Below are 14661 nucleotides of genomic sequence, written 5' to 3' on the forward strand. Positions count from 1 at the left end.
GCGAGAGAGAGCGTGTATGAGGCAGAGGCATGGAGGGGGGTGCGAAAAAGAGACTGAACTAAGAGACAGACTATTTATGTATGTTTACAAAAGAACTTCGAGTTTTCAATTTAAATAAATAGTTATATATTTTCATTTTGTTGATGTCTTTTCATTTGTTGATGTGTCAGTGTTAAATTGCCTTTTCTGTGTTTTTACATTTGGGCCACCAAAAATGTTCTTTGGCCACCAAGTTTAGGGGATTGGTGGCCCATGGGGCAAGTGCTTAAAAAATTTGTGTCTATCCCTGCATGTGTATCTCGAAGCAAAAAGTTAGAAATTTTTGTGACCACTTGGAAATGGGTTGCCAAATCGGGCCATGAGGACCTGGTTTTATAAACAGGTCAAGTACTGTGCTGAACTGCCACTGGCGATCATTCAGCAATGTGGAAAATTGCCAGCCCTATACACTTGAGATCCAAGAGGTGATTTGGGACAATGTTCTATAGATTTAACAGAGAGGGGCGGCACAAGAAGAGCCAAAGCAAGATCAAAAAAACTTGGTGACATCATAGTGGGCCACTGAGAGTTCCATGGATTGTGAGATTCTGAGGTTTACCCTATGAAGGACGTGATCATCTTCCTGTCCAGCACGTATGACTCATCTACAACTCCCCGGCTTTTAGCCTGTGGATTGTGTGGGCTAGAAGCCCGGGAGTTGTAGATGAGTCACGCGTGCTGGACAGGAAGATGGACGCATCTTTCATAGTGTAAACCTCAGAGTGGGATAAGATGGGAGAGCTTGTTTCCTTGAGACAGATGCCCTTTTGTGTGACACGGGGCTCACAAGGACACAGTCTTGTGTTTTTGCAGTAAGAGACAGAATGACTGAAACATGAATGAAAATTCTAGAGGAATTGCGTGTTAATGTGGAAGCTTCTCTGTTTCGGACCCAAAACCCTCGAGGCGGAGTTGGCTTGAGCAGTGACATCATGTGTCTCAGCATACTGGAGTAACAGCTTTCGCCTTATCTCCTGTTTACGTGCAATTAATTTGATTTGTTTATAGAGTGCCTGATGAATACAGACGCAGTTTGAGAAAATTTTAAAAGGCAAGTTTGAGGAAGCTTGCCTTTGGGACAATGAGGATGGGGGCATTGACATTTATATCATGTGATTGAAACCATCAAGCAGCACTAAGAAAAAGGCCAGCTCTACTTACTTAGGATAGATGGTGGTCATCTTGGCTGTCGCATAGCCAGGTTTGCATGCCCCTTCACTGAGGTTGCCATATTTGTACGCCAACTCAGGTGGCCTGCAGTTTGAACGAGAGAATTCATGAGAAAAAGAAAGATAAAGAGAGTTAATGAGAATCAAATCAATAACCAATAACAAAGTATAATGATCCCTTTGTAAACCACCCCCAAAATATCTAGACTTAAGAAATATTCTCCATGAGATTAAGAAATGAGCTGGTCTCTTTGAAAGGTCAGCGACAGCTCAGCATATCACCTCTGCATGGCATGACAAAGCAGGGGCCCCTAGTTCAAATAAGCACACCAGCAGCCCAAAACCTAGCATCTCCTTTAAGCGAATGAGATCATTAATAACCTGCTAAATGCACTATATGCATTCAATCCAGTTCAAATAAACAATAGAGGGGGAAGAGGCCCAGGTGCTAACTGCCATGGGAGGCCCATCGACGAGTTACACGGGGTCAGAGTTGGTGGGAGAGAGGGGCCTGACCGAGGCTCCTTCTGTGTAGAATCTGAAGGGCCATCGATGCTGAAATGGTCAGTATTTCCGGAATTTTTATGAGATAGCAAAACAAGAACCCTAATACTTTTTTTAGAGAGCTAAAAACATTACCAAGACTACAATCATGATCAAAAATAACTGACATAACAGGATTATCCAATTCTTGTAATGTTACTATCTCCGCCAGGTGGTAACCTGGAGGGGATTATGTGTTTGGTCGCGTATGTCCATGTGTGTGTGTGTGTATCTGTCTGTGGCTAATCTCACAAACTACTGGACCAATCACCCTTAAATATTTTGTGCAGTTATGACTGTATGATGAAGAACCTCTCATGGTTGCGGTGATTCAAAACCTTCGAAAAATGTTTCATCCTTGCTATCGCTGCTCCCTCTCCTCATTCACTCTCTAGCTCGCTTGACCAATGATGCTTGATATATTTTGTTCTTATTGATATATTTTGTTCTTATTTCTATTTCTTATTTATCTTTTATTTCTGTTTGTTTCTGTTTCTATTTTCTTATCTTGTATCTTGTTAGTTATTAGAGTGTGAGTGTCTGTAATAGAACTCAATTTCCCTTTGGCTCAGGGATAAATAAAGTATTCTGATTCTGATGCTTTCTGTCGCTGCCTGCTCCGAGTCGACCGTATGCATGCATGACTCATATCTACGGTTAACTTATACTCGGCAGCAACAGTGTCAAAACCAAACCTTTAAGTATTCAAGTATGAGTCTTGAACGTAAACGAGAAGTCGATCGTATTTCGCAAGCCAGCAAATCATTCACTACTGATCTCAGCACAGGAGAACTGGAGGAACACTGGATGAGCCAAAAATTATTCACCTTATTCACCTCGCCGCCACATGGAAGTGCCATAGTCTCCGATGTTAAAACGCCACAATAAAAGTACAATTTCAAGAGTAGGACTAATCCCAGTCACAGCTGGAAATCATCTCAGTAGCTACAATAAAACATTTCCCATGGCTGAGCCGTTTTCTTACTGTTGCTTTATTGCTTTAAAATGAATGAAAGTCAATCAGCAGAGCAGCCATTCGCCTTCATTCACTGTATATTATGAAAACCGCAATGGTTAAACACATTTGAAGTCTTTTAATAAGGGCTTTGAAATTATGATAGCCTGATCTCTGTCATTTCATGCCAGACTTGGTCGCTTTCATGGTGAGGGTCCGCCTTAAGAGGCTGCACATCCACAGACTGACAGGCAAAATGTTTTTATTAGGTAGATTTTTAGCTTGAGCGCTGCATATAAAAAAAAAATGTTTCGCCGTATTTCCCATTCAATCGACTTGGGTGCTGCGCACAAGTCTTATAATGGCAGGAAAAACACTGATTTTTCTGTTCATTTGTACATGTATATCCCTTCTCCTGGTAGTCGAAAAAAAGGGGTGGTTTATCTTCAAGTTCAAACACCAGAGAGGGGGAGATACGTACACCTGAGGGAGATTTGCATTTGACTCCTTTAGTCTTTAATATAGATCTAGTGGTACCAATGAACTCTGAAGGCAAAATTACATCACCTAAAAAGGCACTGTAGGTATAATGTTGGCATCTACATGAAAGATAAAGCAACACCAGGCGAAAAAACAATAACCCCCAAGTCTGTGCCGACATCGTGCTTACAGTGTGGGTGCAGAGCATGGACAGAAATGCCCTGAGATAGCCACAGTGGTGACGGCAATGTATGATTATCACCGGTGAGTTTGGAAGACCAGGGAAATGGCTTTAACAAGACCATTTAGAATAAGAGTGTCAAACCAATTCAGGAGTGTACACATGTCAATGGAGAAGGCTGGCACAATGGCAGCATATTTCACAATGACTCACGGTTTGTGTGCTCTCACCTTGACAAACTAAGTATGGTGGAATAAACTAAATGATGGAAAGAAACTGCAGTTCACACACTTTTCAAAAATGATAACTTAAATCACAAATCAAATCTCAACCATTGTGGCTAAGTTTGGTCAGACCTCCAGTGAGATACATGTTTATATGAAAGGTCAAGTGAGATTTATAGCTAAGAATGGTGACGTCTTAATATTCACCCCATTGACTGGCTAAAATCTGTTGGTGTGAAAAATTATTGCAGGGTAAAAAGTTATTTGCTATACGTCTCTCTAAAGAAAAAAAAACCTTTAGATCATACACAGGGTACAGTGGCAGTCCATGCGGCAATTAAGAGGAAGACTGAAACATGAACACAAAAAAAGAACAAAAAACCTCTCAGGCTCTGTACGGTATGAGAAAATAACAGAGGACACAACTGGAAAGAAGAGATGTACTTACAACTTTGTGTCCAGCTTCAGCAGAAAGCCCTGCTTATCATACACTAGAAAGGATGTGACAGAAACAGAGAGAGAGAGAGAGAGAGAGATTACCCCACACAGGATTCCCGAGGCATTAAGATGGTAACAGAGACGTCGTGCAGTAAGGTGATATAATTAAGTAGTTGGATCATAAACAGAGATCATCCAACCAAACATCTAACGTGATGTCAACTATCAGCTTACTAGCTGTAGTTGCACGTCTCTCGCCATGTAAACAGCCTGTGCATTTTTCAAAAGGAAAAATAAAAAGGCGTAAAGGCAAAATGGAAAAAAAATGGTTAAAGAATTAAAGAGCATTTGTGGTCAAACAAGCAAGGTTAGGGAGAGGCCAGCCAAACAATCTGTTGAGTTAAAACAAAGTTAGAACGTTTGGTTGGGGTCCACCTATGAATGACGACATATGCAAGACATAGGTGCCGCGTGAAGCATTTAGTTAAGGCCATTTAAAAGAGCAAGAAGTCACAGAAACCTACCTGCTTCTTCCTAAAATTTGAAAAGAAATGAATTAAGATGAAGTAAGAACTTCACTGTAACACTGCAATATCCTCTGCTGTCTCCTTCTCCAATTCACACTATTCTGTAGTCTACAGTTAATATCTTACGGCTCAGTAAGACAGCCATTAGATAGATCTCACCTCATACCGTGGCAATTCTGTCAGGGAAACTGTCATTACCATCTTAGAAAGACAGAAAACTAGATGCAGCATGAACTGTTTTTTTTTTTTAAAAAACAATCACAAAAAGGCATTTAGAGAAGAAGAGAGGATAGGAGGAGGGCAGCAAGTGTTTCTCCTGTGGTTATGGTTGCTGTCTTCAGAGGGATGCTGGAGGAGAGAATAAGAGAGGAAGGAATAAGATGAGAGTAGAGTGGCTGGTTAGGGGAAGAGTACAAGTACTGCCCCAGAATAAGAGAGGAAGGAGTAGGATGAGAGAGTAGAGGGGCTGGTTAGGGTAAGAGTACAGGTACTGCCCCAGAGGATGGGGACTTTGCCATAGTAGCCGAGATGAGAGTGTGGTTATATTTGGGTTTCTGTTTGGAAGCAAATAGCCTGAGAGCTGAGCGACAGTGGGAGCTTTGGAGAGATCGAGAAGCAGGGCCCTGCCAAGCTGCACGAACGTTGGCTTCTGAAACCATCTAAGCACTGAAACTCCTGCAGACCGCCTCACTGCCAACCATTTTGGAAACAGGCCTACTCGTTACACGGCTCAAACAACAGAGGGCACTGTTGTATCAAATATGGGTTTTTTGTTTTTGTTTTGTTTTTTATTTTTTTTGCAGGATGATGGAACAGATGTTTAGCCCCTCACCAGTCACAATTTTCACTAAATCTGATTTAAAGCATGTGTCATAAATACATCTAGTAAGGCCATCCAAGTCTGTTTTCTGCCATCAAAGAAGCTAATTTTCTCCAGAAAACCCCAGTCTGACAGTATGGTGCACTGTCAAGGACGTAGGGGGAAAAAAAGCTCCCTTGTATTGCTAATGTCCAAGAGTGAATTTGGTGGATATTTTATCTCACTAAAAAAGGACTGGAATTTGCCCTATGACGTTAAAGTGTATGACTGTATTTGAGCAGTGAGCAAGACAGTCTTACAGGAGTCTGGCAGGGCACAATGTTGGGAGGAGGAAAAAAACAAAAGCAATGAGCCATGGCAATGATTGGCAAGCTTATCTGTCCAAAGCTACCTCTTAGTCATTCATTTCATTATCTCAATGCCATAATAACCCCAATTTACATTTAAAAGATAAACATTCTAATTCACTTGAGCTATCTATCAACAACATCTGATGTTGTTTTGTGATGGGGAATTCATGCATTTTCAAACTGAGTCCTATATACCTTTCAGTTGTTAAATAACTCAGGTGTGCTGGGTTGATGATACTTCCCATTACAAAAGATGAATAAGATGCCAAAACATGTGTCGGGAGAATTCAATTTTCTCATAAAAAATGTTAGTTTTTTTTTCTTTAAATATTCTTTCTCTCAATAGCTGGCCCCACAAACATGGCTGCTGAAGTATTGCAGAGTTTCAGGAAGTTCTGCAATTTTCTTTCTTTTTTTTTTCGTGAAGGTGTGGGGAGAACAAGAATGGGGGATTGAGGGGATGGTGTCGAGGTTGTACCTGAGCCTACTATTCGTCCCACGGTGAGAGCAATGTCCGTTTCCGACTCTGAAACACAAGAGGGTGAGTTAGCGCCATTGGAGGTCAGTCCGTTACGCCACCATTGGGTTTGGAAAAGAGCGCCAAGCCCCAAAATGTCAGACACAAGAGGAGAACGAGAGAAAGAGCAGTTAGTAAGATTAGTTCCCAAAGGTTGAATTAATAACCCTGAGTCTGGCTCTTCGATCGAAGATGACGGCCCAGTGAAGGGGTAAATTAACTCCAGAATGCGCCTGTTGTGTTTTAGTGGTTATTATGGCTCTGGTTTTCTCAAAAGGTACCAGGGAAGGCAGAGGCAAATGCGTGGCTGACATCAAAGCAACTCGTTACTTTTTCGGCAAAAAAGGAAAAGGCTGATGAGTAAATAATTGAAAGCGGTGAAAATGCAAGGCAGTCGTTGAGTTAGTTGAGATCAATGTCCCTGCGAGAGCGCCTAAGCAGCCTAATTTCACCGTATTCCCAATAGGTTGTCCATCACCCAATGTAAATGGGCAGTGTCTCAGCACTTCTACCTGTGGCGCTTTTCACTTTAGCCCCTTTAGCTGGGACTACCAATGTTGACTCTTCATCATTCTCTGAAAACAAAAAGGGGGGGGGGGTTAATACATGGAGGGATGCAAATCAACATCACTCTAGAGTTGTGGAAGTTACCGGTTATAAAGATTGCTCAGAGAGTTAAAAATAAGGCCAAGAGGGAAAAACAGACGGACATCGGCCAAACACAAAGGAGCAACACAAAGAAACAGCAAGAGGCCAAGACAGCATCACAGCAACAGGCAACACATTTAACTGTTCACCCTCCAACTCGTCTGCCAATACGGTAGTGGCATTTCTAAAGTCAGCTAATCCAATGACAGACAGACCGGAACTATCAATACTTAAGAGAGACAACACGTGATATAAAATGAGTGGGCTTACAATGGCAGTTTATAAAAAGAAAATAGAAGAGACAGCACATGTAAAACAGATGCCTGATCACATTTGCAGAATAACCCTAAATGACTGCAGGTAACTTGACTTTGCTATTCAAGCTCCAAAAGGCAGCCAAAGGGTAATGAGCAAGGTCTTCCGAGAATTTGCCTTTTCGTTGCCGTTTCAAAAGCGAAAAAAGAAACCCAAACTGTTCCAGGTCTTGGGAGGAAAGGGGGGGGGGAGTCGGTGGCGGTGGGGGACGGGTGGTTGGGGAAGGGATCTCTGTTCTATCAAAATAATCTGAGGACAGCTGTTCCGCCCTTTAGCCACCGTTGATGATTAAGAATGAGCAACTTACAAAGCCCTCTTAAAAACACAGAAGTGGGTGGGGTGTGCTTGCTGCGATAAAAGCGAAATGTCATCCTGGACAAACGACAAATGTAATCTTACGTGAAAACTTGTTTTGTTTTTTTGTTTTTTTCAAAGCCGTACTGAACGCAAACGCTGAGAGGTCTACACTAAGTGTGTCTGGTACATCAGATACACACAACCCCCCCCCAAATTAGTGGCCCTCAGATGCCCCTCAAATTGACACTGTATGGGGCTATCATCACTCATGGCCGTTATCAGCCCCAGGCAAGACAGGACTATCCCTGTCTTGAGAAACCTAGCAGGGTGTCAGGTATTTCAGAGCAGACGCCAGCTGCAACTGCTGAGACACTGCCAGCCAAGGACCGAAGCTGACATGACCGACACCTTTGCTATTTAATTAGCTCTTTCCTCTAGGGACAACCCGATCCATACAGACACGTGATATATCCACACAGCCGTGCTTGTCAAGACAATAAATGAATACTTAAAAATAAATCTGAAATATGCTTGACTTGTTTGATTTTCTAAGTTTCAACACTTTTGATACGCATGTTTAGTAAATGCATTTGTGAAAAAAACATTTGTCGATACCAATACTGAGCAATCTAAAAGGTTTAAAAAAAAAAACAAAGACACGAATCTTTCTCAAATAAATTTCCAGGGACTACTGAATACACCGGCAGCAGACAACCTATTTTCAGGTGTGCAACATTCTAATTTAAAGAAAGAAAAAACAGCATTAGGTTTGAATACCCTGAAAGCCCTGTCTCTGCAACAGCTGATGGTAGAACTGGAGACAAGGTTAACGGCTAGGCTAGAGGCCAATTTCATGCCCCGCAGGTGTTAATTTCAAGCCATGCAGGTGTGGTCCTGACAATGACACCTTGTGGTGAAGTTCCTATTATCACTGCTTACAGAGAACTACAGTCAACTAACTACACTGCTGATGACAAACTCAACAGTATACTAATAATGGTGTTACTTTTACAATTATACAGCCAAAAATTGTATCAGTGTGTACACCTAAAAATAGCTTAGAAGCAAATTTTTTGACAATCTCTAAAGTAGACCAAAACTGAAACACAACAACTCCACAAAAAAAAAAATACTTTTTTTAGCTTGTGCAGAAGGCAAGCACCAGCTAATTTCAATAATCTCACTACTCATCTTGGTTTTCAGTTGCCACTCCTTGATTCATCTGTGTTTTCCTATTGCAATTTCATAGAAAACATGATTCAGAAGTTCAATTCAAGATGTGAGAGAGAAAGGTGCTTGTACCATCTGCATGTGTATGCATCCTTCACTGCCTCTGACATGTTAACCAGGAGCACTACTGAGGCCAGAACTAGTACAAACACTTTTTGACGTAACCTTAATTAGGTAAGGAAAGAACGCCTCCATTGTTTAAGGTGTAAGGTGAAGCGACAGGGGTCCCCTTGTCACACCTGCCTTAGAAGTGTCAAACATCGTATCCAGTAGCCGCGGGAACAACAGCAGGCATATGAACCCATTTTAAAGTTGGCATGCCAGAGCAGCATGGCCGATTCACAAAGTGGTTAAAGAAAAACACAGGAGAGTCTTGCGAACTGCCGATTCCAACCTCTGGTTGGAAGCAGAACAGACAGAAATTTGATTTACTATGAATTTTAATAGGAATTTTCAGTTTGACTGGAGATCGCTGCTCTATTCACTGATCAAGTATCATGACTCAAGCAAACCTGTATTAACTGGAGCACAAGTGCTTAAAAAAAGAAAATCATGACAGAGAACCATATGGTTTTATCAAACATCTGACGTTGTGAATGCCAGCTGCTACAGGCACCATCCATGCACACAAACACGCACACACAATAGCACTCCCTAATGTCAGGATCAGAGTGAACTTGTCAATGCCACCACCCGTTAAAGATGTTTACGGTACGGATTAGAAGCCCTATTTATTTGTAAACAAACTACGATCCCATCTGACAGTTAATTTCTTCTGGAAGAAAGGCGCAACGACAATCATCCAGGTATTCTTAATGATGTGACTAATAACCAGGGCCTCACCAATGCCTCAGCTGCTCTCATTTGGCCCTGAAGTGACTATACCCTCTGGCACAATAAGACCTGAGTGAGGAAGAGAGATTATCCTGATTTGATCCTCTCGGTAAAAACAGTGGGGCTCAGCTGGCGAGGGTTGAGGACAGGGGAGTCCGTTAACACACTCTTCTCTTCTACTATCAACAGCAGTAAAAATCTCCACATCTGGCTTCACTGTACTCCAAAATACCACCATCTCCCGCAAGGATTAACCCTACAGCTACCTCCACTGCGTGCACACAGATAGACACACACAAACACACACCTGCACAGAACCCTTTGTTTAACTGTGGGATAAAAAAAAAATCTAAAGTCTCACCTCTGATGATTTATGAATCCTTCAGAAGGTATAAACCTTTAGATGCACTCACAAAAGAAAATAAAAAAAAGATTGCCAAGTGAATTTCACTTCATTCACATGCAGGTGAGAAAACTCACTTGAATGCTTTCCTCGCTGCTTGACTGAATGAAATTAAGATGTTGAATCAACGAAACACTGAAATGTAAGAGACTTCTACAGAATAACAAAGCCTTTAACCTTAGCAGCTTTGGTGACAACTTCAGGAAATGCTGTAATTTTTGACAACAGCCAAGCCAACGGTCCTTTAGGCACCAAAGCAACAACACCAAACATTTTCCAAGTTTTTTTTTGAGACATCCTGTTGATCCTTACATGAAGATTTAATCTTCGTGCCTGTCCCCCTTCTCAGGGAGCTCAAAGATAACAGTGACAGAGAACAACCCCCCCCCCCCACTAAATTGGAGGTTTTCCGTGTTTTGCTCAGGAACAACTCATCAGGGTGGATTCTTATCATGTGGAACTGAACTTGGGCTTTGCGGTTAAGGGAAAATCCCCCTATTCGTTGTGCCACCTGTTTACACATATGTGTTTCGCTTCTGATTTTCTAATGGCTTCATTTTCATGTTTAAGTACTGTACTACTAATATATCAAAACTTGTCCTTTCCGCATTTACATAGTAACTAACTTTGTGCAGATTCTACACAAAAGTCCAACGGCTAAAATACATCAAGCTAAAAATAATCAGTTGGAATTAGTGATGGTAGTTAACCAAAGTTTTACATTTCAGCTCTGATAAACTGGAAAAGGGGGTTTTGTTTTGTTTTCGTTTTTTTTTTTTTTTTTTTTTAATCACAAAACCCAGAAGAGAACTGGCAAAAATGGCCAAAATATCATTCGTTTTTCAATAAGGAATGCATTACCAAAACAATAAGTTAGGCTAAGGCATCTAAGACCTCCATAGCACCGCAATGCATGTGCAATCAGATCATGCAGCAGTAATGGATTCTGTTATTTGAGATGAATAAGCTGTAAGTCAACGCATAAATGCTTTGAACACATAAAATGTGATGATAAAATTACCAGAAATGAGGCCAAACATTTCTGTGAAATCCTAATTTCCTCAATCCCACTATAATGGAAATGAACCAGATCTAGTGTGTTTACAACTAGTTTGAAGGCAGACTCGAAATGTAAAGGACACCAACAGCAGGAGATGAGACCTTTGCATCAACCTATAGCATCTAGCTCGTAAATAAGTGTGCTCCCTGGAGCCTAGCTCTAGAACTGGACAATTCAAGACACAGACATTTATGTTCACATTGCCAAGAGCTCCAACGTGGCCAATTTTTCCCCGGAAAAAATTGCCACATGAGTGCATCCAGAATGACTGATGCCTACTGAAATACCGAAAGGAATTTTACCAATGAAATGCTCCTCTTTGGGCTCACTACCTAAAGAGCTGCACATTAATTCTAAATGAAATCTCCTAGCCCCCTCTACTGGTATTAAATGGCTGTTTCAGTGACCCCTGGCAGTGCGACAATGTTTTCTTCCCCCATTTACCTTTCAATACAAGTCAGCTCTGATCACATATTGCAACTGGTCAGGAAATATACGCTAGAGTTGAAAGCCACAATATGTCCACTTCCATAAACATAAACTTAAAATGCACCAGACCATTTCAAGAGAACAGTGGACTTTGGTTTTCCACAGTTAGCACTTCATATTAATTCAGAAGCAGCATACAAGTATAACCAGGAGACCCAAGTGTGCAGTCTGCAAACATTCTGTTACACTAATGAACAGGTGCAGAGAGAAGAAACATTTGATAGACTCCGGCTCAGTGTGCTACAGTCTCTATTGCAAAACTGTATATTTCTCATCTCTATATAGCTATAAAACCAACAGGTGGCAAAGAGAAGAATCTAAGAAACTGCAGCGGATCTGGACTTCCCAAGCTGTCATTTGATCTCATCTACAAAAGCAAATGAGAAAATGAGTAGGCAAGTTCAACAGAAAAGAGCCCATGCGGGCCTTTTTCGGTCTATGGCTGACATCTGTCAGACGTCAGTACACCGTCATCTGTGGGGAGCCCAACACTGGCTGTGCCACAACCTGAAAGTATCAGATACAGAGACTAGCAAAGAATGAACAGGAAATGATTAAGCGTTCCTACACTGTTCAGAGTTCTGTCGGAGTGAACGATGGGAATCAAACTTGAGACAATGACTAAGCCCCTAACACACTGTCTGATGGAAAAACTGAGAGACCAAATGTGACAAAAGGTCGGCAGTAAACTGGCTGGCACCAGAGAGAGAGACACAAAAACAACAATAACACACAAAAAATTTTTTTTACACTGACAGACGTCAAACAGAATTCTTCAATCAGAAGAAGCTTTTATATTTACAGCTCAAAACAGCTGGAAAGTAAAACTTTGATAGAGCATGTAAGAGAGACAACAGCGAAGATGGACAGATAACCAGATGATGAATAAATAATACAAATGATCAAGTTCAGTTAGACTGGCTAGTGTCACTCACGTGGCTTCTGGCCCCACACGTGTAGGTGTAGCTTCCCGGAGGAGTAGTAGATAAAGCCCAGGACAAGCATGGGGCATAGGACGAACAGCAGCTTGTGTGTGGGCTTCATGGTCTTCAGTCATTCACATGGCACCATCCGGCTCATCACCTATGATGGTGATATTGATGATGATGAGAGAGATAAAGAAAGAAAGAGACAGAGACTTTAAAATATCCCCGGGGAGAACTTCCTCTGTCAGCAGCAATAAAAACCACATTATCTACAAAAAAACACCACCACCACAGTAACACAGACCAAGAAAAGATTGGGAGCACATTCAGGGTGGTAGATTGAGCACAATAGGTGGGAGGAGGAAGGATGATGATGAGCACAGGGAGTACAAGAGAAAGGGAAAGGAAGCGTTATAATGGCGGGAACAAGGATTATGATTAAGTGAAGTGAGGTCACACAAAGAACAAGGAAAAAAATTATTTCAACGCTCATTAAAATATTTTGTTAGTGAAATTAATTATTAGGCTGTTTGTGTGGTAGCCTTATTTTCAGCTGGACTCAGACAGCAAAGCAACAGGTAATGAGTGCTATGCTGGTATGTATCGAGTGTCAATGCAACAGTTGATCTGTCGTCTTTGTAAAGCAAAACCTCAATGGTTATAATATTCTTACCCAAGTTATCAGGAAACTAGGCCCTTCCTGCACAAGCATGAATGAATTTATTAAAAAGGTTCAATCCAGGGTTGCTGTTTCCGACAGTTAATAGTCTGATTTCTCAGTCAACCTGTAACACAAGACAACTTGCATCATGTTCTATTAACGCCTTGGACAAACAAGATTCTAAATTAACTTAAGATGCCCCACTATGCTCAACACTGCTTTGGTGTCACTTGAAGGTAGATTTAATACCAACTAGTCTTAACTGGAAAGTCTAGTTGGCCAAGACTCAACAAACTGTATCATCATCAAATTACAGAGGTGTGTACCACTTGGCAGTTTTAACAGCAACCCAACAACATGCAGTTATTTTTAATCCCAGCAAATTTATATCACCATTCATTGCAGCTTTGGCACTCATGTAACCGAGGGCCTGTTGAAACACAGCATGTTGTGCAGAATTTGCGCAAGTATAGTAAAACCTGGGCCTCATTTCAAATTCCACTAGAGATGAGACTTCTTCATCCTCAAAACAGCTGGAGGCAAGTGCAAATGAAGGTCTATAAACCCTTGGCAGAGGAAGGCGTTTGAGCAGCACTGTGTGCAGTACGAGCGGAAACTATCGGAACACGTCTATTGAGACATACGGTTCAAAAAGATGGAAGATCTTGTGATCAAACAGGGCAACAGATGCAACAAATGCGTTAAAACATGCCCTAAAGAATGTCACTTCGTGCGTATCATAGACTATCTGACAGACCAGTCAATAAACCAGATTAGTCACTCCATTTTGCCAGGGTTGAAGGCGAACAATGCAATGGGAAGTCAATGTAGGTTCTTTACATAAGCCAGCTACTTGAATGAAGGAACTATCATTGTGCAATTTGCTCCAATGTCTGCTTTTCAGAATGAAGACTGTTTCTGCAAGTGAGAGATGTTTTCAGATCAACATTTGATGTTAACCTTGGGCTAACCCTAACCCCATTTTCCCTATGAAACTGATCGACTAAATGTTGTGACAGCCCTGGAACATCATGTCACATGTTGATCTATGAACATCTCTCACCTGGAGAAGTCGTTTAAGGACTGAGTTATTAGTAAAGCAAAGCATGTAGCCGAAGACAAAACTGAACCGACAAAAGAAACATGCTAGGCAACAGAAAAGCACATCCAATGTAAAAAGTAACGCTATACATTTATCACGGAATTACCAGTCATTGTATTGCATACGGTATGATTTTAACCGAAGATTGGTTTAATTAACAGGTTACCTCGGCTATTCGTTTACGAGGAACAAAGTTGGCTGGCTACTTAGCAGCTAACAAGGCGAATAACGGAACTTTACGATTCCGTAATCCAGGGCTAGATGATCTAACGCCACATTTTCCCTCTCGTATCTGTAAAGTGGCGCACACAAAGCCCCATCCATATCCAAGGCAACGTAAGAACACAGACAGATTAAGCCCAAAAGCAAACGTTTAAAAAAAAAACCCAACTGTGACTCCAACAGCTAGCTGTTAGCTATCGGCTAGCACAAGCTAAGCTTGGCGGAATGAGA

At 41.5% G+C, this 14661-nt stretch overlaps 1 protein-coding gene across 1 annotated transcript in view; it reads right to left on the reverse strand.

Annotated features, from left to right (window-relative positions):
• The window catches only part of st3gal3b (ST3 beta-galactoside alpha-2,3-sialyltransferase 3b), a 64939-nt gene that overhangs the window by 49727 nt on the left and 551 nt on the right, over positions 1 to 14661 (reverse strand). The window contains exons 2-7 of the mRNA XM_056292803.1: positions 13119 to 13230; positions 12455 to 12602; positions 6756 to 6818; positions 6205 to 6252; positions 4040 to 4082; positions 1201 to 1293 (exon numbers count right to left, since the gene is read on the reverse strand). Of these exons, the coding sequence (XP_056148778.1) occupies positions 1201 to 1293; positions 4040 to 4082; positions 6205 to 6252; positions 6756 to 6818; positions 12455 to 12563 (356 nt within the window). The 5' untranslated portion in view covers positions 12564 to 12602; positions 13119 to 13230. The remainder of the gene's footprint in view (positions 1 to 1200; positions 1294 to 4039; positions 4083 to 6204; positions 6253 to 6755; positions 6819 to 12454; positions 12603 to 13118; positions 13231 to 14661) is intronic.

Source organism: Lampris incognitus, chromosome 14, assembly GCF_029633865.1.
Source record: "Lampris incognitus isolate fLamInc1 chromosome 14, fLamInc1.hap2, whole genome shotgun sequence".
NCBI classification, from domain to species: domain Eukaryota; kingdom Metazoa; phylum Chordata; class Actinopteri; order Lampriformes; family Lampridae; genus Lampris; species Lampris incognitus.